This window comes from Corapipo altera, unplaced genomic scaffold, assembly GCF_003945725.1.
Source record: "Corapipo altera isolate COAL_440 unplaced genomic scaffold, ASM394572v1 290, whole genome shotgun sequence".
In the NCBI taxonomy this organism is placed as follows: Eukaryota; Metazoa; Chordata; class Aves; order Passeriformes; family Pipridae; genus Corapipo; species Corapipo altera.
Genome location: NW_020885041.1, coordinates 56957 through 80392, shown reverse-complemented (window position 1 = coordinate 80392; position 23436 = coordinate 56957). Strand labels below are relative to the sequence as shown.

The window sequence follows — 23436 nt, the reverse complement described above, 5'->3', positions numbered from 1 at the left end:
GAATTTTAAACCATTCCCATTTGATGTGTGAAGCCTTGCTGGGAATTTTAAACCATTCTACTCTTAAGCACAGGAGACCAAAGCACAGGGAATAACATTATTCATGTGGGTTTTTTGTTTGTTTTTTTTTTTTTTGCCAGGGCATCTTGCAGAGACCATCCCAGGGCTGAGTGTGGACAGGGCAGATCCCAGGAGGAGCCTGGACATGCCTCGTTTTTCAGAGACCTCCATAAAGGACAGGCTGGCCAAGTACCAGGCAGCTGTGTCCAAGCAGGGCACTTCCTCAGCCCTCACTCCCATGGTAAGTCTGGTTTTTGCCTTGGGGTGGAAGGGGAATTTTTGCCCCAGGCTGAAGGAAGATCTCATGGAAACCAAGCTGCTTGAGGAGAAATGCCATCTTTATTTATTTATTTATTTATATATTTATTTTTTGAAACTAACTCTGTGCCCCTGGGAGGAATTTCGGATGAAGAGTTGTCTCCACAGCCTGCAGGAAGAAATAAATATATTTTCCATCTTCCTGGAATGAGGTTGAAAGCTTTCCAAAGAATTAATTGCTGGCACCCTGGCTGAGATCCTTCTGAAGCATAACTGGCATTCTTCTGCCTTCTGCATGTTTGGTGGTCTGGTTTAAAAAACAAACCACAGTTCTTGGTCCATCAGCTCCCAGCTGGGGGAAACTGAGGCACAGGGAGCTGATGGAGTGACTTTGCAGAGTCACAGAACTTGGATCCCAAAGTCTGTGGCTTTGGCATCTCCACTCAGGAATCTCCCTTTTGCCTCTCACCTCTCTCTGAATCCAATTAGACTCTTGCAGTGAAGGAACCTCTGCCTGTTTTGCAGGTATTTGAGCAGGAAATGAGCAATTAATGAAGTGTTGCAGCTGAGGAGGCTTCAGGAATCTCAGCTTCTGTTAAAAACTCTTTAGGTTACATTTGCTGGGAGTTTCTGATGCTTTTGCTGAATGATGGGAACTTTTATTGCTCAAGTGTTGCTTTTATTAGCCAGAGTGATGCACAAAGGCCTTTCTGAGCTGGGAAAGCCAAAGGGAAGGTTCTCCCCTGGAGGAGGATCTGCTTCCCAGGGGTCTCTGTGGAGGGGCAGAGCCTCCTCCACAGTGATTTCTGAATTTCACCTGCACGTGGCTCTGATTCTCCAGCTGTGGGAGGGGGAGTCCAGTAAAAATTCCCCTTTCCATGAATGGAAAGTCCTTTGTTGCAGGCAGTGCAGCAAATCTGATTAACCTAATTGCTGATTCCTGCCTCCCCTGGGTTCATTTGCTGCTGCCTTTCCCAGTTTGGGGCTCAGGGGGGTGGCTGGGCCACTTCAATTCTCTATCCCAGAGGCAGGAGATTCCTCCTGAGGCTCCTGCAGCCCCCCAGGGTTTAGGGTCAGTCCAGCCTGATGCTCTCAGGATGCCCCACCTGGGGAGGAATCTCTTCCCATTTTGGGAAGGGCAGAGTAAAACAGAGCAGACAAGGATTCCTGAGGTGTTTGCAGTGCCAGTGTTCCAGCAGCAGCCCTAACCCCGGGATCTTCTCCCTCCCTGGGATCTTCTCCTTCCCCGGGATCTTCTCCCTCCCTGGGATCTTCTCCTTCCCTGGGGTCTTCTCCTTCCCTGGGATCTTCTCCCTCCCTGGGATCTTCTCCCTCCCTGGGATCTTCTCCTTCCCCAGGATCTTCTCCTTCCCTGCTGGCAAAGTACCCAGGGCTCCTTTGCTATGGAAGTGTGGGGTCTGTGCTGCCCTTCTCACCTCTGTGCTCCAAAGGAAAGGCAGAATCTCTCTTGGGAACAAGTGTTCTGGGGCATTTTGGTGGAATTAGGCCTGGATTAAAAACTGCTGGGCGCTTGGTTGCAGGGAGGGTGAGGAAGGAGCCGTTCTGGGCCTTGCAAGGGGTGCAGGAAGGGGAGGGAGAGAGGTGCTGGACAGCAGATCTCCAGCTCTGGGCAGGATGACAATTCCAACATTCAGTCACAGAGCTCTGGTTCTGTGCAGATTTGTCTCCAAAGCCAGTGAGATGCTGGTGCTGGCCCGTGGCTGCTCCTCTTTGATGTCCCAGAGGAGATGCCTCGTGCTTCCCACGAGGCTCCCACTGCTCTTGTGTCCTGTGGCAAGGAAGGAAACACGAGGTTCCACTGGATTTTTATCTCTCTTTTTAAGCCTGAAAGATTCTTCTGTGGAGATCTTAAGTGTGTCTGTCAAGAACAGGAACCTCGGGGTAAGAACAGAATGAAGGTTTTGACTTGAAGCAGAAGTGGGATTTGCTTTCATGTCAAGTCTTATTTGGCAGCTACACCATTTCTTGTCTGGAAATACTTGTCATTCCCAGTGAAAAGTTCACGTTTCTGGAAGAGGGAGATGTGGACTGGGCAGGGGATTTAAGAGCTGGTTTTAAACAGGAATTTGGAAGGGTTGCTAAGGAGAACACTGGTGTGCCCTCCATGGAGCACAGTAAAATCCTGCAGCCCAATCCTTTTCCCCTCATTAGGATGTGTCACCAAGTATCTGTAGATTTTTATGGCCCTTCCCTTAATTATCACTTTAAGTACTAGAAAAACATTTTTAAAAAAAAACCCAAAACACAACATTTTGAGAAAAATAAGGAAGCAAGTTGTTTTTTCCCAAGGGGAAAAGAACCTGTCACCATTCCAGTGCTTTGTCCTACAGAGTGAGATTCAAGCCAGTGAGACTGAACTCAAGAATTACAAATCTGGGCAGAAGGAGAACGTGGCACCAAGTGAGGACTCCAGTTCCTGTCAGGATGGGGAGAAGGTAAGATGTCTGTGCTGGTGGAGATCAGGGGCTTCCCTGGAAGTGGAAATGGTTGTGGGAGCACAGCTGATGCACTGGTCCCACATTCCTGAGGCCACCCAGGAACTGGATGTGAGCAGCTGCTCCACATGAGTTCCCTGCTGCAGAATTCCTGAGTTTTAATTTTTATTTTTAATGATTTTTTTTTTTTAGACTGTCTCTGTGGAAGAGAATGTCCAGAGATAAATTTTCTTGGAGAGTTTCTCTGTCTGCTCAGCAGTGATGTGTCTGTGGTGTAGCAGAGCCCTTCAGTCTCCTGTTTTTTGGGTATTTTTCAGTAAAGAAATCCCTCCCTGGGAGGGTGGGGAGGCCCTGGCCCAGGTTGCCCAGAGAAGCTGTGGCTGCCCCTGGATCCCTGGAAGTGTCCCAGGCCAGGTTGGAGCAACCAGGGCTGGTGGGAGGTGTCCCTGCCCATGGCAGGGGGTGGCACTGGATGATCTTTAAGGTCCCTTCCCACCCAAACCATTCCCTGTGGCCAAATCCCTTGATGCTTTTGTGGTTTTCCTCATTTGTCCTGGTGGGAGTTTTTGGGTTTATCCTTGGCTGTGATGAAGCCACCTAAAGGGTTTTTTTCGTGTCCTGTCCCCTCACTGTGGAAAGATGATTCACAGCCAGGTATTTATTTGTTTTGTTGGTAGTTTTTGGGAGGTTTTATCTTGTGATAGTGTTTTTCTTTAATAAGCAAAAAGAATCCACACCAGAAAAAACAAACAAACAAACAAAAAGAAAACAAACCACGAAGAGCTTTGTGTGACAGGAGCAAAAGGAGTTTGTCACTGCTTCTTCTGCATTTAGTGGCTCAATTTTAAGGTTAACTGAGAGTGTGGCAGCTCAATTTTAAGGTAACTGGGAATGGCAGCTTGGCTTTGCTGCTGCTTTTGAGCTTCAGCTGCAAACTGAGACCCTGTGAATTGGCCCTGGAGCGTTTTGTGCCCTGAGCTGGGGAGGGCAGACGGGATAAAAGCAGCTGAATAACAATAATTGGGGTACTGTGTAGCCCAGCCAGGCTGAACACGTGGCAGCCTAATGCCAGGAGGGCTTTTAGAGCTTTCCAGCCTCCCTCGGGCAAGGGGCCAAACCTTTGGCTTTTCAGCTGCTCCTCCCTGGCAGCTGAGCAGCTCTGGGTCCAACTGCAGAGGCTGCTCCGTGCTCAGAGGTGAGTTAATTAAAAGAGCACCTGTTAAATCAGAATTAAAGCAGAGTCTCTGCCCCCTCGTGAGTGGAAGGTTTGAATAAAATCCCTCACACTGAGCTGTAATTGCAGAGTTGAGGTGTCCAGGTGCAAGGAGAACCTGAATGGGACCTTGTTTGGGAGCCAGGGTTGGCCTTTGGAAAAGGGACTGTGGTGAACTTTGGGAATGAGCCCAATTAGAGCCGTTGGGAGGGAACAAAAGACACTTCTGAGCTGCCACTTCTCACTCTGCCCCCGGGACAGATTCGGGGGCCACAGGGGTGTGACTGTCCCAGTGACTGTCCCAGTGACTGTCCCATCCTCTCCACTGAATTATCTGCTCGGGGTTACAGTGTTTTTTTCCAGCAGGCCAGAGTATGTTAACAGACGTAATTTGCCTTCTCATTAACTCGTTAATTTGCAAATTTCGGGTGGACTTTTCAGCCATTAAAGTGAATTAGTGATGATTTGCAGTTAATCTCGTTACTCTGCTTTAGGTCCTCGGTGCAGCTACTTAAAACTATTTGATTTAACAGCAATAGTGCCAAGTTTAATAAAGAACTGTGCATCAAGAGCTTTACCTGTGACGTGTTTGGTTCGAGGCTGCACTCAGTGATCTTAAAGGTCTTTTCCAACCCAAACAATTCTGTGAGTCTGTTTAGTGTCTGAAACTGTTTAGATCCAACTCTTCTAAAAGGTTTTTTAATGCTTTTTTTTTTTTTAAATATGAATTTGTTTCCAAAAGGGGATGAATGAACAGGATACAGATCCAGCACGTCTGTCCCAGCAGGTGTCTGGTTCTACAAAAGTTTCTTAGAATTCAGCTGTTCCTTTTTTAAATTATTGCTATTTATTTTTTTTCCAAAAGCACAGTCTCTGCTGACTGTTTAAATGTCAAATGTTGGAGGGAGCCACGAGATTTCCAGGAAATGTGCTGGACTGGGGGGAGGTCGAAGGATTTGTAAGAGACCAAAACCTGGGAGGAAAAACCTCAGCTAAACCATTTGTGGAGGGTGGGAGGTCAAGGTGTGCAAGCTGCAGGTGCTGGGGGAAACAGGAACATGATGTCTGTGTGTGTGACCAGGGTGATGATGTTGTTGAGATGATCTGAACATTGCAAGAGCAGCTCTGAGCTTTTCTGCCTCGGAGCCAGGACTGGTGGTGGTGTTGACACAGCAAACCCAGCAAGTCCCTCCCTGAGCCCCTGGGGTCTGTCCCTGTCTCAGCCAGGGGGGTTTGCTGGGGTTGTTCAGGTCTCAGAAGCTCATTGTCTCCTTCTCTTGCAGGTTTCTGCAGGTGAGAACAGCTTTTCTGTGCCCTCTGCTCTGCTGGAGGATGGCCACGGTGAGCACACAGGGCTGGGGGAGATGCTTCAGCTCAGCCCCCTCAGATGATCCACAAACTGTGCTACAGATCTGCTCTGGGCCCAGCTCCCACTTCATAAGAACTTCTCTCACACTCAGAATTTTTTGCAGCTGTAATTCTAAGACATTTGCAACCCCTGCTTGCTCTGCTTGAACCCTTTTTTAAGTGTTAAAAGCCTCCTCACCTTTTAACCCAGACTAATGCTCGGCGAGCACGAGCTGCCCGTGGTTTAAAGCTTTAAAGCCTCCCTGTAATTGCATTTTTTTTCTCCCTCCTCTGCTCCCTCAGCTGGACAGAACTCGGAGAGCGAGGCAGAAGCTCAGAAACCTGCTGGCACAAAGCAGCAGAAGGTGGGTGCCAGAGCAGCTGCCCAGGCTGAGGCCTCCCCACCCAAAGCCGTGAAGGTAACACAGCTCTTCACTCTCAGACATTCAGGGGGGGTTTTAAATCAACTGTTTGATGCTGAAAAACCCTCATTGTGGGCACAGAGGCCTGGCAGTGAGTGGGCTGATGCCTGCTCAGGCTGTGTTTGTGAGGGAATGATTTAAATCAGGATGGAAAACACCTCAAAAGGGGGTTTTCCTCCAGAGGTTGGGTCAGGAATTGCTTGTTGTCCCACAGACTCTGCTCCTCCTTGGTGTGGGAGAAGGGGTGGTGGCAGGGGGTGATGGCAGAGCCTGTCAGTGCTCCCAGAGCTGGGCCCTGAGCTCCTGGGAATGATCTCCAGAGCTTTCCAGCACGCTGGGACTCGGCTTCCCACCCTCCTCTTCCAGCTGCTCCCAAGGGAGCTGCAGCTGGGAGCAGCTCCACAGTCAGGGCACTGTGATTGGAAAGGTCAGGCTGGGCTTTCTGAGGGGTCTTTGATGTTCCAGTTCCTCCAGGGCAGTGACAGAGCAGACTTTGGGACAGGAATGTGTTTGTTAATGTGATTTAGACACCGTCGTGATCCCCCTGTCACATGAGCTGTCTGGAGCTGGGATGAGGGTCCCCCTGGGCTGCCCCAGACTTCCTGGCTCACTCCTGAGGAAACAACTGGGCTTTTGTTGGTTTTCCCCATCTTTGGGAGGGACAGCACCGACCTCAGAGATCAGGGAGATGTGGCTTTCCCAGCTGGGAATGCCAGGGTGGGGAACTGGAGCTGCCTGGAGGAGTTGTGTGATCTCTGTTCCTGGTCCTCTCTGCTCTCTTTATGTTATTAGAACCATTTTTAGCCTTTTTATCCTTGTTACTGCTTTAGATGCTGCACTGTGAGATAGAAACCCAGCTGCTGTTTATTCACCTAAGGTTCCTATTTGTCTCTTCCAGCTTCTGTCTCCTGTTCTTGGTTCCTAAACCTCTCCTCCTGCCTTCTGCTTCCCTCCTAATGTGAGCTCAACTCTCAGCTTTCTCTCCAGTCCTATTTTACATTTATTGGGCCTCACTTTCCTCCTGTAGCTCCTTTTTGTAGCATCCTGGGAAGGAATTCCTGTCTCTTCACCCCCCCAAAAAATGCCTCTCCACAGACATAAAACCCACTGTGTGCAAGTAAGTCCCTCTCCTTGCATGGGGGGTGATTGCAGAAGGACCAGGGCCCTCCATCACTGTACAAAACCAAGGAAAACTTAAACCTTCAGGGAGAAGACTTTTTAATGGGCAAGCATTTTTTTTTTTTTTTGAGATTTCATTTAGGGACTCAAAACTCAGAGAGTTTTGGCAGCACCTGGAAATTGTGGATTCTTTTTTCAGGAGGAACTCTGAATTTCGGTAGCCAACCTGTGGCAATCAGAACTTTAATCTATTTTAACCCCAAGCAATGCCATTTAAAATGGAATTAAATTGGCAGCAAACTTTCTGGCTGTGACAAAAACTGGCTCTGCCTTCAGCAATCTGCCCCCTCGGGCCGTAACTTTCGTTCCTGACCATTGTTCCTGGACTGTTATAAATAAATTGCTGTGATTATGTCTTCCTGTGACCTTCCTGTTTTTTTTTTTTTTCTTCAGCCATCAGATTTATTTTTTTTTTCTCCTTAAAGCTTTTTGTAAGTTTGGAGGAGGCTCTGAGTGTGTCTGGGCAGGGTGTGGAGCCCAAGCTCTCTCCTCTCCCCGGCTGCCAAATTAGTTGTAATCAACTAAATCAGCCTCAAACTGCCAGGTTTTTTTCAACTGTGTTATTTAATTTTTCCTGCAAAGTGTCTTCCCCCCTTGGCCAGAGTTAAGAGATTCCAAGAAGCAAATGGACCTTTTCTCATGGACAATGTTTTTTGCTTCCCTGATGCTGTTGGAAAACAAACCTGAGATCACAGCAGTGCCACTCCACTCCTCAGTGTTCAGTTCCTGCTGAACCCTCAGGGCAGTTCAGTGAGCACATCAGAATTTTAGCTGTTTAACCTCAAAAGCTCTGCTCACTCTGAGCCTTCAGCAAGTTTGGGGGCCCTGAGTCCTGAACCCCCAGTGTGGGTTCTTTGGGATGGAGCTGGGATTGCTCACGAGTGAAGTCAGGGAGTGTTTCCTGCTGCTGTGTCGGGGCTGACACTGTTTCCTCCTCTTTGAGAGGGAAGATTTGGCAAAAGTGGATTATTTCAAACCGTTGAGCAGCCTGTTTCACCCCTTTCCTCTCCCACCCTCCACCTTTCGAGGCTGCTTCAGCTCTTCCAGTGAGAGGTGTCCCTGCCCACAGCAACCAGGTGATCACCAAGGTCCCTTCCCACCCAAACCATTCCAGGGTTCAGTTTGTTCTGCACTATTTTCATTCTTTTGGTAAAGCCTCACATCGACTGTAATGAATGTTTCATCATTTTCCCACCAAGAAAAGCTGAGGCTGCAGGAGGAGGTTACGCAGCTTTTGGGAACCGGCTCAGCTCTGCTGTTTTCATTGTTCTCTCCCAGCTCTTGCTCAAGTGGAGCTGTGGAGCTCACTGGGGTAAAATCCTGGCTGGCTGTCGGGCCACAGCAGCCCCTGTGGGTCTGTTGTAGCCTCTTCCCACCTCGTAGCTCAGCAGAGCCCACTGGGGAGAGCTCGGGGGGGAACCCAGGCCGAGTCCCCGGCGGTTGATGCGTTTTCCAGCTCACACACTTTCCTCTCCTTCCCGCAGAAATTCCAGTTGCCAATGAAGGAGACCTGTGTTGGGTGTCAGAAGACCGTGTACCCCATGGAAAGGCTCTTTGCCAACCAGCAGGTGTTTCACATCAGCTGCTTCCGCTGCTCCTACTGCAACAGCAAGCTCAGGTACCCCTGGGGAGGGTGTTTTCCTCTGCTCAGGCTCAGCTGAGCTGGAGGCCACACTGCAGCCGTGGTTACACAGCCCTGGTTCTGCCAGGAGTGGTTACCCAGGCCTGGTTCTGCCAGAGGTGTTACACAGGCCTGGTTCTGCCAGGGATGGGTGTTACAGGTTCTGCCAGGGGTGTTACCCAGGCCTGGTTCTGCCAGAGGTGAGTGTTACACAGCCCTGGTTCTGCCAGGGGTGTTACACAGCCCTGGTTCTGCCAGAGGTGAGTGTTACACACAGCCCTGGTTCTGCCAGGGGTGTTACCCAGCCCTGGTTCTGCTCTTTGGTGCAGTTTCTAAACCTCTTAATGTGATTTTATGTGCTGGGGGGAAAAACAGCGCGTCCAGCTCGGCGATGAATTCTTGGGGAGAGCCACGCAGGATACAAACCCTGGGGGCTGTGAGCTTGTTGGGAGGGTGGAATTGAGTCTCTTGAGTGCCACAGCTGAAGCAGAGGCCTGTGCTGGCGGCCCTGAGCTCTAATGTTTGATTCTTTTCTTGATTCTTTTCCCACCCAGCCTCGGGACGTACGCGTCGCTGCGGGGGAACATCTACTGCAAACCCCACTTCAACCAGCTCTTCAAATCCAAGGGCAACTACGACGAGGGCTTCGGGCACAAACAGCACAAGGAGCTGTGGGCGGGCAAAACGGAAGGTGAGGAGTCCCCGGAGAAAACCCTCCCCGGGGGGAACGCGACAGAAGCTCCTCAGAGCCCCGGGGTGGAGGACGCCCCGATTGCCAAGGTCGGGGTCCTGGCAGCGAGTATGGAGGCAAAAGCTTCGGCCGTGCCCGAAAGGGAAGAGAGACCGGCGGAAACCAAAAAGCTCCGGATCGCCTGGCCCCCTCCCTCCGACCAGAGCGTCCAGGGAAGTGCCTTAGAGGAGGGCATCAAGGTGCTCAAACCCAAGTGGCCCCCGGAGGAAGAGGTTTCCAAGCCGGACGTGCAGGAGGAGGTGGATCTGGATCTCAAAAAGCTGAGGAGATCCTCCTCGCTGAAGGAGAGGAGCCGCCCCTTCACGGTGGCGGCCTCGTTCAGAGCGGTGTCCGTGAGGGGCCACAGGGCAGAGAACTCGCCCTCTCCTCCTAAAGCTGAGAGGGACACGCGGAGAAAAGGGGAGGAACTGGAGAGAGAGGAGAAAGAGCAAAAGGAGAAGAAGGTTGAGCACAGGAACGTCCAGAACGAGGAGAAGAACGCGGGGGAAGAGCAGGAGTTGTGTGGGGTCAGAACAGAGCTCGGCGTCGTGGAGAACGGGCAGGGGGGCGCGGAGACGGACGAGGAGGAACCGGGAGAGCCGGAAACCCCAGAGGAAGAGCTCCCGGAACCAAATTCTCCCAAACGTTCCAGCCTGGCCCACGTGGTGACTGCCAAGGAGCCCTCCCCGAGCCAGCACCGCAAATCCCAGGACGTGGGTTTCTGGGAGGGCGACGACGTGGAGGATCTGTCCGTGGAAGAGCAGATCAAAAGGAACCGTTACTATGAAGATGAAGATGATGATGATGATGAAGAATAAATTGGCCTTTTTTTTTAACTAGGAAACTTGCTGCAAGGTGCTGGGCCTTTTGGAAATGGGTATTTTTTTTTTTTTAGCTTTAACAAACAGCTCTCCTCCACGAAGCGATGCCACACTGCACGTCAAGGGAATCCACGTCCAAATTATCTCGACTGGGAAACTCTGGAAGCCTGCGAAGAGTCTCTTTGGGTGCATGGGAACGAGTGTCTGTGGGACAGCAGCAGCAGGTAGTGTCTGCCCACGGGCTGTCCTGTGCTTGTCTCATCCCTTTGAGCTTAAATACGTATTCCACTAGCAAACAACTCAGGGAATTCCACCAAAAACCCGTGGAATTCCGCCGTGGTGGTCCAGGACAGGCCCTCTGGAACACGCCACTTGTACCACTACAAATGCTACTGCAGTGCTTAGGGACCAACTTCAAAGGGACTTTCTGGCCTGCTTTAAAAACGGTCACTTAATGCACTTTAATACGTGGAAAGGGGCACAACTGGGCTTTTATATTTTTTTTTTTTTTTTTAAAAATAATAATTAAAAAAAACCATTTCCGCGCGTGGCGTCCGACGACGAAAGCACCTGGAACCGAGTGCAATGTGAATTTTGTGTCTCAGACCCCCCCTCTGAGGGGCTGGGGGGGTCCCTGCCCAGCTGGAACGGTGCCCGTTGCTGGACCCACGTGTATTTTAGTGCTTTCCCAGGAGCTGTGCCGGCTGCCAGGTCCCTTTGAGGGTGAGTGAACACTTTTTTGAGCAGCCTGCAGGGCATTATTTCTGCATTTCAAGTGGTTTTTCTTTTTTTTGTTTCTTTTGGTTTTGTTGTCTTTTTTTTTTTTTTTTATTATTTGGAGTTCCTCCTCACCCTTTTAAACCACAAAGGAGATTTTTAAGGCCTTTTTGTTGGACAACTCTCGAAATCCCGCTCGTATCAAGCTGCCATAAATCTCTTCCTTACAGCTGTGAAATGATGCTGCATTGCAAAAAAAAAAAATAAATAATCTCTGGAATCGACCAGTGACACTTTCTGACTTGCCAGCGTTGAGGCTTGGAACGTTTTTAAACTTGACTTTGTTTATTTTACAAATAATAAATTCTTGAACGGGGAGGAGGAGGAGGAGGCCCTTTTGTATTAGCTTTTATTTGTACTGTACTCTCAAGAGAATTAGCTCTTACCTATACTTGAGGTGTAAAATATTCTGCTTTCTTAACAGTTCTGCTGCCGACAAACCCTTCAATAAAGTTCGGTCATTTACATTAAAATTGAAGCCTGGATTCATCTCCTTTTAAAAGGATTGTGGGAATCATGGAATCATCCTGGAATGGTTTGGGTCAGAGGGACCTTAAAGAGGGACAACTTCCACTAGCCCAGGTTGCTCCAACCTGGCCTGGGACAATTCCAGGGATGGGGCAGCTTCTCTGGGAAACCTGTGCCAGGGCCTCCCCACCCTCCCAGGGAGGAATTTCTTCCCAATATCCCATCTAACCCTGCCCTCTGGCAGTTTGGAAGCCGTTCCCCTTGGAAATAGTCTTTCTCCCCCTTTCCTGCAGGTTCTTTTCGAGTCCTGGAAAGCCACAATTAGGTCACAATCCCAATTTTCCAGCCTCTCTTCCACCAGCTCCACCCCCCCCCAAGTCCTTCTCCCCAGGGCTGTGAAGGGATTGAGGGAGAAGATGGGTGAATTCCCGGTGTTCTTACTGGAATTCCAGCGTTGTCACTGGAAGCCAGCCCGGGATGGGGATGGTGCCACTAGGTGACACTGTGTGTCCGTGTTTCCCAGAGGCAGCTTCTGCTCTCCAATTCAAGGAAACGTAGAGGAGGGATTAGAACAGGAGGGATTAGAACAGGACGGACAGAAGGAATAAGGACGTCCAGGGATTTTTTCACTTCCACTTCTGGCTCCAGGTGGCTCTCCAGGGCAGCTGAGGACAACTGAGGGCTTATTTTTTTTCCCCCTTTCCTATCAGCTGCTTAGTTTGCAGTTCCCAACATGAGCCTGAGGTGGGTTTGGTCAGGAGAGATGGGGATAAAAAGCCAGAAGAAAAGCAGGGAAAGTCCTACAGCAGCGTGAGAAACTGCCCGTGTGTATGCCAAGGATATCAGGGAGGGAAAAGCAGCCTGCTGCCCAGCTGGGAGGTGTTGGCAGCCCCACAACCGACTGCTCCTTGTCCTTTCTTTTTACGGGAGAAGTGAGACGTGACACCCACAGACCGAGGGAAAACTCAGAAACCTGATGTGCAGTCCCGGGCTGCTTTCTGTCACCTTTCTCTCTTCCATTTGGTGTCAGATTCCCTTAAGTGACTAAGCAGTTGGGGATCCTTCTGACTGGAAATTGTGCTGTTTGAAAAGGGGGGGGAAGAATGTTCGATGTGGATTTATGGAATATGCCAACTGCTTGTTTCTTAGGAAACGCGATTGGATTTTAGTGTCTCCCTGGTTACGTGATACTGAAGCAGCACTGGCTGCGCTTAGCAGAGACTTTAATCACAAAATCATTATTTCTCAGTTAAATCTGAGGCATCTCTGAGTCTCTGAGGCACCAGGACCCTCACCTGGTCACTCGGACCAAGGAGAAATCAGCACGAGCGGTACTGCCTCAAGCATTGGTTAAAAAAAAGAAGTGAGCAGATCATGAATTACTCCATCCTTGAATCTATTAGTTATGGGAGTATTTGAGTGCTTAATGGGCCGTTTAATTTGCTCTCTGACTGGACAGGTGCCAGAAGAGCCATTAAACGAAGGATGGATCGTTTGCCGCCGCGCATGAGGTGGTTGATGTCGAACCACTTTTGTGGAGAGGCTGAGAGCCTCACCACAAGCTAAAAGGAATATGTTAAACTTTGCCAGGCGTTTGTGTCGCTGTAAATGTTAAACTGCATCTCTGTTAATGTCGGTAAAACTAATCCTTGGGATCCTGCCATAAACTCTCCACACAGGAGGCTGCTCTGGCAGCTCTGGGCCCTTCCCTACACGGGCCTGCCTGAGGAATTATATCGTGGATTCATGGAAAAGTTTGGGTTGGAAGGGACATTAAGGGCCATCCAGTTCCATCACCCTGCCACGGTGGGATTCTGTGCAGGGCCAGCAGATGGACTTGGCTGATCCTGGTGGGTCCCTTCCGACTCAGGATATTCTGGGATTCTTTACCCATTGGTTTACACAGTTCTCTTCATTAATTAGCATTCTATCTCCTACTGAAAAAAAAGCGGACTAATTAGCATGAGGAGTGAGAAATCAATAACCAACAGAAGACAGAATGTTAATTAACGAACAGTGGTTCTGTGCCCCCCCTCATTCCGCGTTTTATGCCGCCGCTCCATCCCCCGACGGTCCCGTCCCCTCAGGCGACGGCGGGAACGCGCTCGCGCCGCTCCCTCAGGAGCCCGCGCGGGGCCGTGCGCAGAGGCGGGAAGGCGGTGGCGCCGCACTGCGCCTGCGCCGGGATAACGGTCCGGCGAGGGGGGAGGCGTGGTCGGACAAAGCCCCGCCCACAGAGACGCGGCACAGCTCGCCGTGGTGGGCGGGGCGGGACGGAGAAGGGGCGTGGCTTGATCTTGGCCGCGCCCCACGCGTGGTTTGGTGACATCATCCCTCCCCCGGAGCCGTGGCGAGGGGATGAGGGGCGTGGCTGGGTGTTGGGTGATGAGGGGGAGTCGCCTCTCCAAGCCCCGCCGCGTACGGGCTGTGGCGCGGCCCCCTCTGAGCTGTGGCAGGCGCCGGGAGTGGCGGGATGACGAGTGAGGGGCGTGGCTTGTTTAAAGAGGGGGCGCGGTCTCGCCGAACCGCGCCCGTTTCTTAGCGTGACGCGCCTCGGATTGGCTGGACGGCGCCACGAGAGGCGTGGCCTCCTCCGCCACGCCCCCTGAGGGCTGAGGCGGGGCCGGGCAGTGGCGCGGCGAGACGGGGAGGGGCGTGGCCTCGCCCAAGCCCCTTCCCCGTAATCTGTGGCCGCACTCGGATTGGCGGAGCCTGTCATGGAGGGGGCGTGGTCTCTCCCTAGCCCCTCCCCGGGGCTCCGTGACGGCGCCCGGATTGGCGGAGCGGGGCGCGGATGGGGCGTGTCCTCAGCAGACCCCGCCCCCGTGCCTGTGGCGGCCGCCGGAGCGCGGCAGCGGGAGGAGGAGGAGGAGGAGGAGGAGGCGGAAGATGGCGGCGGCCGCGGCGGCCGCGGCGGCGGCGCTGCGGGCCTGGTTCTGGAACGAGCGGTTCTGGCTCCCGCACAACGTGACGTGGGCGGACCTGGCGGGCGAGCCGGGCAGCGGGCTGCAGTACCCGCGGGCCGCGCACGTCCTGTCCGCCTTCCCGCTGGCGCTCGGCATCTTCGCCGTGCGGCTGCTCTTCGAGAGGTGAGCGCGGGGCCCCCGGGAGGGGGGTTGGGGGCTCCTGGGAGGGGGCTCCCCTGAGCGGAAAAGGGATGTCGGGTAACCCCGGGGAGCTGTCGCGCCGCTCGGGTCTGTCGCGACATGAAGGAGCCCCGGGGGGCTCCTGTGGGAGCGGGGTCTGAGGGGGCCCCTCCGGTGCTGGGGCAGCGCGGGGAAAACGCCGCGTTTCGCGTAAAAATTCGCTTTTATTCGCTTTTATTCCCCTTGCCCGGGGGCGGCTGACGGAGCCGAGCTTCCTTGTGGGTTTTTATTGCACTTTTCCCCCGAGCTCCCGGAGGAGGAAGCAGGGCTCGCTCGCACATGGCCCCGCTGTGTTATTAAACAATTTGCGGCTCTCCCGCACCTCGGGGCGCGCTGGATGTGGGCGCAGATCGCCTTATCTGCCCGCGGACAGGTGTCATTCGGGATTCCCCGTTCCCCTGAGCATCCACAAACACGAGATTAAACTCCCACCCCCCCCCCCCCCCCCCCCGGGGCAGCGCTTGATCCGCGCCCGGGATCCCTCACGAGCCACGCGTGGGTGACAGAGGCGCTAATTAGCAAAGCGGCTTAATTAGGAAAGGCCGTTAGGCGAAGCGGGCTACGAGACACACACCTCGTGGTTCACTAAACATCGATTTAACCGTAAATTTCTGCGTGGAAGCGGCGGGTGGTTGGTGGGGTCGGATGGGCTGGGGGAAGGTGTCCCTGCCCGTGGAATTCTTTAAGGTCCCTTCCAACCCATCCAGTGGTTCTGTAAATGTTTCTAAGCGTGGAAAGGGGTTGTGCGGGACTGAAACGAGCGGGAATCGGGTCGGGTTTGATCTGTGTGTTCTCTGTGCGTGTGAAGTGTGAGTTTTCCCTGAGCTGTCAGAAGGGAGGAGGTGGTTGGGGCGAAGTGAAAAGGTGGCAAATAAAGAGGAAAAACGGAGCTGGAGAGAGAAACTCCAGAGGCTCTTCCTTTCTCCTGCTTATCTTTCTGCCCTTAGGGGGGAAAAAAAAAAAAGGCTTCAGAAAAGCAGTGCAGAGGACCCAGGAGCTGCCAAAATCTCCTCTGGGCTCGGTGTGCTGCTGCTGTAGGGTCTGGCCAAGGGTTGGGACTCGCCAGGAGACGAGGAGGTTGTGAGACACAACAGGAAGGAGATTGTGAGACACAACAATCCCCCTGGAGAGGGGTTTTGTGGGCAGGACACAACAATCCCCCTGGAGAGGGGTTTTGTAGGCAGGACACAAGAAACCCCCTGGAGAGGGGTTTTGTAGGCAGGACACAACAATCCCCCTGGAGAGGGGTTTTGTAGGCAGGACACAAGAATCCCCCTGGAGAGGGGTTTTGTAGGCAGGTCCCTTTGCTTTCCAAGCCTTAGTGCAGGAGGTGTCAGTCTGGGGAAGAGGTGCAGGAGATTCTCTTCTGCCTGGGAGAGGTTCAGTGCATCCTTCCCCACCAGGCAGCCACTGCTTTGCCCTGATAAAGCCCTCCCTGGTTCGTGAAATTCCAGTTTTGGTGCTGATTTAGGGAGGGGTCAGATGCCAAATTAAATCCTGCCCTTGCCCAGCGAGGCCCAGGTCTGGCTCCTGAGAGAGTTGTTCCCGTTCTCAGCAGTGTCTCAGTGTCATCCCAGGGTGAAATCACGTCGTGGCAGCAAAATCCCGGGGCAGTTTCCAGGGTGTCTGTTTTTTAAAAGTCCTTATTTTTGCCTGAACTCCTCTTTGTTCCCTCCTGCCACTTTGAGCATGTCATAAAAGTTCAGCTTTGTCTGAATAAAGCCCTGTGGTGCATCGATCCCAGTTCAGGCTTTGATTGTGTCAAACGTCCTCCTTGACACGCATTTGGCAGCTGGACCTGATGACTCAGAATTTGAATTATAGACTCGTGCAGCTCTTTTGGTTTAGCTGCATCTTCTCTCCCTCCTTCTTCTGTGGCTCCTCAGTGTGAGGAAGAGCTTTGTGCCACAACACTCGTGGCCCAGTGAATTCTCCTGTAAGTGAACCTTTGCACCGTTTTATTGGTGAAATAATCATTATTTTGGCTGTCTGTGGGCAGTTTGTGGCTGCAGAGATAAAGCAGGACTTGGGAGAGAGAAAGGTGAAGTCCTGACTCGGTGGCAGGGAGGATTTTTGGGCAGAACTTCTGCCTTTTTGTGAAGCACAGTGTGCATGAGAACCGTTTGTTACACAACACCTGAGTCTGTGGACTCGAAAATTGGTGGTTGTTTTAAAATCAGTCTTAAACAACTGGGTGTGAAAAAGAGTGTGAGCTGATCCCTGGCCATAAAGGTGTGATGGAAGTGTCCATGTGATGGGAATTTCTTGCTGGAAGGTGTGGCAGCGAGCTGGCCTTGGGCAGAGTTTACTGCCATTAAGGTTTTATAGAATCATAAAACCATTTAGATTAAAAAAGGACCTTTCAAGGTCAGCTCATCCAAACCTTCTCCTCGAAGCAAGGCCAACCTTCAGGCAACTGGTGTCTCTCCTCATCTCGTGCTGTTCAGTTTGAATATCCCCAGGAGTGGGAATTCTGCTCTCTGGGAAGTGTTTTCCCCCTTTTTTCTTTTTTGCTGGTGCTGAACTCTCACTGTGGGATCTGCTGCAAAAAGGCATCTGGAAACCTGTTCTGGGGCCAAAAACCTGAAATACCACAGAGCCTCTAAGTCCTTGGTGGACACCTAAATCCCAAAATAGCTTGGGACTGAGCACAGGACTGACCATTCCCTTCGTGTTCCACCTGCCAGTGCTCCAAGCTCTTGGAGCGTGGATGGAATTGGGAGTGGGAGCTGCCTGTGCCCCTTTTCCCAGGGGAATCCCCCTCCCTCAGGAGCCCCAGGGAAGGACAGGGGGCACTTGCACAGAACCAGGAACTGAGGAATTAGAGAAGCTCCCTCATGACTGGGTCAGACTTCCTTAAAAGCGAGGAAATCCTCTGTGCCATCCCTTCTCCTTCCCCCATCCCTTTTCCTTCCCCCATCCCTTTTCCTTCCCCCATCCCTTCTCCTTCCCCCATCCCTTCTCCTTCCCCCATCCCTTATCCTTCCCCCATCCCTTATCCTTCCCCCATCCCTTTTCCTTCCCGTTTCTGGGAATGGCACCACCTCCTGCTTCCAGTGGCTGCTTCCTGGGCACCTGGAGAGATCTGGAGATTCTTGATCTGCTCTTTGTCACCCCCCTACCCGAGCCCTGAGCTGCACCCACGGCCTGTGCCTTCCTCTCTTGGCTTTTTCTTTTCCCTCTTCCTGATTTCTGGGGACACACAATCTGTATTTTTCCCTCAGATTCCCAGTGGAGGAGGCCTCCCTGCTCAGGGCCAGTTTCCTGCAAAGTTTGCAGTTTTGCTTGGCTTTTTTTTTTTTTTCCTTTTGCTTTTCAATCTTTAAAGTCCTAAAATGAATTATTCCTGCATTTTTTTTTTCCTGGTTTTTCTTTGCTCGATGCTTCAGGTTTTGCACTCTGCAATGAAGCCCAAACTTTGTGTGGGTCACTGTGAGCCTCCCTAACCATTCCTCCTCCTCTTCACTTGTTCTTAAACCAAAGGAAGACTCTCCTGAGTAATAAAAAAATCGAATTAACCAGCTCTAGGTACCTCTGCCGTGGTCTGGGGTTGGAGTAGGTGCTGTCCAGAGATCCCTTCAAACCCCAACTATTCCATGGTTCTGTGAATGTGCAGATTTTTAGATTTTTCAGGTTTCCTCTGAGTATTTTCAGGCCAGGTTAAGGGGTTATTTTATTGTTTTGTGGGTTTTTTTTTTTAACAGAGCTGTTTAAGCACCACGTCCCAGAAACCGAACTAAAACTCTTTTTTTGTCATCCCGTGATTGCACATGTGAACTTCTCTGTGCTGTCCTGGAGGAAAGCAGAGCAGAAAGACCTTTTTTATACCTTTCTTTTTGTACGTTTTTTGGGGGGCTCTTGCCAAGTGTTTCATAACATCAGGACACAGTTTCTGGCTGAGGGTCTGGGTCGGGGAGGAAGCCGGGAGCCCTTTGGAGCCGAGCTCAGAGGAAATCACTCCTTCCTTTTTTGTTTTTGAATTATTTTTTTAAAGCTGTGACTGTCAGAATGAAGCTCAGAGTGTCCAGAGAAGGGAATGGATGCTGAGGAAGGGGCTGCACAACTCCTGGGGGGGCTCAGCCTGGAGAAAAGGAGGCTCAGGGGGGGAACATTCTCGCTCTCCTGACGAGGAGAGGGGAGAACCAGGTAGGGGAGGGGAGGTTTGGGTTGGACATCAGCAGGAATTTCCTCCTGGAAAAAGGGTGGTCAGGCCTTGGAAGGGGCTGCCCAGGGAGGTTTGGAGTCCCCATCCCTGGAGGTGCCCAAGGAAGGTTGTGAGCAACGGGTTCTTTCTCAAAATAATTGGTGAAAAAATACTAAATATTGCTCCTTGGCCAGCAAGAGGAGGGGAAGCAATTCCCATATCAGGTAACACAGGCATTTCCCTTGGAACCCTGAGCCCATTTTTGACACAAAAGTGCAGCAAAACCTGGTAATTTTGGACATGTTTATGTTTGGTTTAGTTGCAAACCTGGGCTTGGTTTCAGAGTCTCTGTGCTCTAAAATTCAGGGAGAGTTTTAAATCAGCTTTTGGAATATTTGGAGCACCCGGGATGGAGTGAGATCCTGACACCTTGAGTCTTTCAGACTGAGGGATTTGCATCTTCCTCCCTCTCCTGAAGGAAAGAAACCACTTTATTCTCCCCAAAGACAAAAAAAGAAAATACACCAAAAAAAGCATCTTTTGGGAACTGTCTCGCTTGAACTTCCCTTTTTTTTCCTGAGCTGTGTGACACCGAGGCCTGCTTTGAAAATAAAGCATTTTGGTTTTAGGGCTTCATTTCTGCTCACAGCAGACTCCTGCCAGTGGTGTTGGAGTTCTGAGGAATGAGGATCCCCCTGGGGAACACAATGGGATCCTTGCAGGCCAAGGACACTGAGATTTTAATTCTTCCCTCTGATGTGCACAGAATGTGCTGCCTGGGATTTACCAGCAGGACTAAGAAAAGAAATTACTTCACATGGGAAGTTTCCTGAAGCAAAGCAAGTGGGGATTCCAGGAGGTGGAGAATCCCCCAGGTTCTGCAACTGGTGGCAAATCTGGGTTTTTTTTTTCGTGATTCAGGCAGAGGAGGGAAATAAAAATGTTGTTTTTAATGCAGCTCTTTTCCCTGGGAACTCTTGCAGGTTTATTGCCAAGCCCTGTGCCATAAACCTTGGCATCCAGGACAGTGGACCTCACAGAGCCCAGCCCAATGCAATCCTAGAGAAAGTGTTTACATCCATCACCAAGGTGAGTCAGGGTTCAAATCCTGCTGGGAATGGAGGCCTGCAAGGGAGGATTTGGGGAAGAGGGGGTGGTTTTTTGGCTTCCACTCTTGTGGTGTGAGGGAAACATCTCCCCCTGTGCCCTCCCCAGTGGGCTCCTGCTGCCTTTGCTTTGCCTCTGGTGTGTCCAAGTGGTAGCAAAGTGAATTCCCCTCGTGGCTGAGCCATGGTTTTCTGCACAGGAAAATCTCCTTTTGGATAAAAATGTTCCCCTTTGCAGTCAGGTCCTTCAGTTCCTGCCTTTGCTCCAGGCTGTGACTCCTGTGATGGGTTTAACAAGAGATTTCCCAGCATCTTCCACTGGGAGAGAGCTTCTCTTTTCCTTGGACTTTGTTCCTTTGCTGCTTTTATGGGTTTTGTTGTGAGTGCCTTCCCCTTATTTACTGTGGAATTGGGCAGCAGCTGTCAGTGCAAGTGGGTTGTTCAGAGAAATGTTCAGTCAGATGAAGGGCAGGACATTTAATGGTGGCAGGAGGTGTTTCTTGGGATTGTTTCCTTTCTTTCCCTTAAGCTCTCAGGGCTCCATCGCTCCAGAGCTTTGTTCAATATTTATTTATTGAATGTTTTATTCACTATTGACAGTGAAATCCGTGCAGGGCAGCGAGAGAGAGATTTTTCATTACAGATAAAGGAATGGAAGGTTTGATGTTGAGATTTGGGGATGCTGGACCTCATCCCCTGGAGCAGATAAAGGGGAATTCTATAAAAAAAACCTCACTAAAAAAGTCTCCTTATGGGAACATGAAAGTTCTGAGAGGTTTGCAGTCCCCAGGATCTGATGCTGGCTGTGGGGAGGACTTTAATGCAGGGGATGTCCTTGAAATGGATGTTTAGAAAGCCCAGGAGGTCACAGGCTGTGCAGAATTTTATCTGCTGTGAAACCAGAGCTGCCTGGGACTGTCCCGGGGAGCTGCTGGGGCTGGAGAGCCAGGCTGGAGGGTGGCACTGGAGCAGGGAGAGGATTTCACTGCTGCTCTGGAATCCTCCTTGGACACAAGTTCCCTTCCAGTGCAGTGTCAGCCCCGACCAGTAAATCCCAGTAAAGTGCTGAGGGGGTCTGGTTGTGAGGGGCTGACAGGGCACAGCTCCCAGCCCTGAAAATCAAATTACAGATGACTTTGCCTTTCAGCTGGGCAGAGTGGTGACTGTGTGTTAAATCAGCACCCTGATTTTGGGGTGTGTGTGTAACCCAAGCAGTGAAATGTGTTTATCATCTGTCAGGGGTAGGAGCTCCCTGGCAGAGCTCGTTAAGAGGACACTGCTCTGAATTATCTCCCCCCTGGGCCATTGGAGAGGGAGTTACCAGGTTTGGTTCACTTTGTCTCTGATAAATCCATTTGTCTTCGTTCAGACAAAACTCCCAGGAGAGTTTCCAGCCAGAGAACAGCGACGTGTTCTCCATCACAGAACTATTTCAGTCTTCAAATTTATTTCCACTTATAAACTTTGATAACAGAAATAACACAATTTCTACCATGCCCTTTAGAACATACAGACATCCACTGTGCTAAACCAGCTCTTTAAAGTTTCCCTGTCCTTGCTGTGAGTAGGAACCCCTTAAACTTCTTCTTCAGCTTTGAACTCCTCAATTCTGGGCTGTTTGAATGGATGTGCAGCTTTAACAGGTAGGACAGGACACTTTAACAGCAAAAAAAATTAAGGCACAGAACAGAGGCATCCTTGGTCAGCTGATGAAATATAAGTGAGGAAATGTTCAACCAAAGCCCTGCTGAATAATTAAATAATTAGTGGCTTATGAAGGTTAAACGTGTTTGTGGCGACGGGTTCCTGCTTTTGGCCTCCCTTTTAGTCCATTCCTGGTGTGGTTTTTTTTTTGTTACCTGTGCATCATTTCTGTTGGGGGGGAGTGGGAGAAGTGACCCCCTTGTTTGGTTCTCCTTCAGTCTCCAGATGCAAAAAGGTTGGAAGGCCTTTCCAAGCAGCTGGACTGGGACGTGAGGAAGATCCAGCGCTGGTTCCGGCACCGGAGGAACCAGGACAAACCCACCACCCTCACCAAATTTTGTGAGAGCATGTATGTCTGGGAGGGGCTCCAGCTGGGTGTCCTGCTCTCTAACCAACCCCTGCTCGTCCAAACCAGGGCCTAAATTCTCCTCCAAGCAAAGGAAGGGCTTCCTAAAATCCTCAGATCCTCAAATATTGGGGGGCTGCTCCTGAGGGAGCAGAAACGAGCACAGGGCTCAGTCCTGTCACCAAAGATCCTCAAATATGGGGGGGCTGCACCTGAGGGAGCAAAAATGAGCACAGGGCTCAGTCCTGCCACCAAAAATCCTCAAATATCGGGGGGCTGCACCTGAGGGAGCAGAAACAAGCCCAGGGCTCAGTCCTGCCACCAAAGATCCTCAAATATTGGGGGGGCTGCACCTGAGGGAGGAGAAACGAGCACAGGGCTCAGTCCTGTCACCAAAGATCCTCAAATATTGGAGGGGCTGCTCCTGAGGGAGGAGAAACGAGCCCAGGGCTCAGTCCTGCCACCAAGGAGCAGCTTCAGACCATGGGTCAGGTCCTTGATGGCCCCTGGGTGTGCTCAGGGGGGTGTTTGCACGTGCCCAAATTGAGTGGAAACCTCCCCAAAAGTTGCCTGCTGCCTGCACAGCTGCAGGGTTTGTTCCCAGCCACGGTGACCTTCTGGCTCACACGATGTCCAGACTTTGTTACAGCCACTTCTTGGCTTCCTTCTCTCCTCATTCTTTGTTCTCTCTCCCTCCCCTGAGCTCCTGCAGTCGCCTCTGCTGCTGGAGCAGCACCTGAATTACTTTTTCCTGACTCATTTCTCCTCTGCTGGTTTCTTTCCAGTAACTTTCTTCTCATTAATTCTTCCCCCCTCCAGTGTGGTTTTTGTCTACTTAAAGCCACCAGGTAAGAGGGACAAATATATCTCTCTATATTAGGATCACTCTGGGTAACAGTGACTTTGCTTGTTGTTATCTTGCTGTCTATAAAATCATATGAATGGTGCATGTTCACCCTGAACTTCAAACTGGGCTGTTGATGCAAACTCGTGTGTGGTGTGAAAAGCTCTTAAATGGGTTTATCTGACCTGAAATGTTTGGGAATGAAGGTGAGTGAAAGCTTCTGAGGTGCCAGAATTGGGGTTTTTCACCATTACTTCGCTTTTTTTTGTGACAGTTCTTAACCCAGAAGCTGCTTCTCTGTCCTGATTTTTTTCCACTTTTTTTTTTTTCTTCCAGGTGGAGATTTACATTTTATTTAAGTATATTTTTTTATGGAATCAGGTTTCTCTGGACGGTGAGTTCAGTCTGTTCTGTGTGGCTGCAGCTGGGTTTGGTCTGTCCTGCCAAAATTTAGGGGGGTTTTCACCACCAGTGTCTCTCCTTTGGTGCTTTCACCTGGTTTAGGAGGAGGGGGGTTTAGTGATCTTTGTATTCCCTGATTTTCTGTTGAGGGCCTCCTTTACAGGGAAGCTTCTCTACAGATTTGTCATAACAGAAAATTATAGAAAATAGAAAATTAATTTTCCTGTTATCCCAGAATGGAACAAAACTGGGTGTGTTTTTTTTTTCCTTTTTTGCTGTGGGGGAGCTGCTTCTTTTTTTCTCCTCTCTCTCCTGAAGGGTTCATCTCTTTGGGTCTTTATCATTATTATTATTATTATTATTATTATTATTATTATTATTATTATTATTAT

At 50.8% G+C, this 23436-nt stretch overlaps 2 protein-coding genes across 9 annotated transcripts in view; both read left to right on the top strand.

Annotated features, from left to right (window-relative positions):
• Positions 1-11088, top strand: part of LIMA1 (LIM domain and actin binding 1) — a 23675-nt gene extending 12587 nt beyond the window's left edge. For all 4 annotated transcript variants that reach the window (XM_027668471.1, XM_027668469.1, XM_027668470.1 and 1 more), the window contains 6 exons: positions 141-301; positions 2670-2774; positions 5271-5328; positions 5638-5753; positions 8420-8553; positions 9111-11088. In XM_027668471.1, the coding sequence (XP_027524272.1) occupies positions 141-301; positions 2670-2774; positions 5271-5328; positions 5638-5753; positions 8420-8553; positions 9111-10104 (1568 nt within the window). In that variant the 3' untranslated portion in view covers positions 10105-11088. The remainder of the gene's footprint in view (positions 1-140; positions 302-2669; positions 2775-5270; positions 5329-5637; positions 5754-8419; positions 8554-9110) is intronic.
• A 3085-nt stretch (positions 11089-14173) lies between these two features.
• The window catches only part of CERS5 (ceramide synthase 5), an 18872-nt gene continuing 9609 nt past the window's right edge, over positions 14174-23436 (top strand). For 3 of the 5 annotated variants that reach the window (XR_003531805.1, XM_027668473.1, XM_027668476.1), the window contains exons 1-4: positions 14174-14441; positions 19626-19731; positions 21671-21801; positions 22979-23036. Coding sequence is in view for 4 of the 5 variants with exons in the window: in XM_027668473.1 (XP_027524274.1) it covers positions 14242-14441; positions 19626-19731; positions 21671-21801; positions 22979-23036 (495 nt within the window). In the remaining variant the exon portion in view is untranslated. Of the gene's footprint in view, positions 14442-19383; positions 19518-19625; positions 19732-21670; positions 21802-22978; positions 23037-23436 lie in introns of those variants that run through there. The other 2 variants (XM_027668475.1, XM_027668474.1) reach the window with 2 other exon arrangements.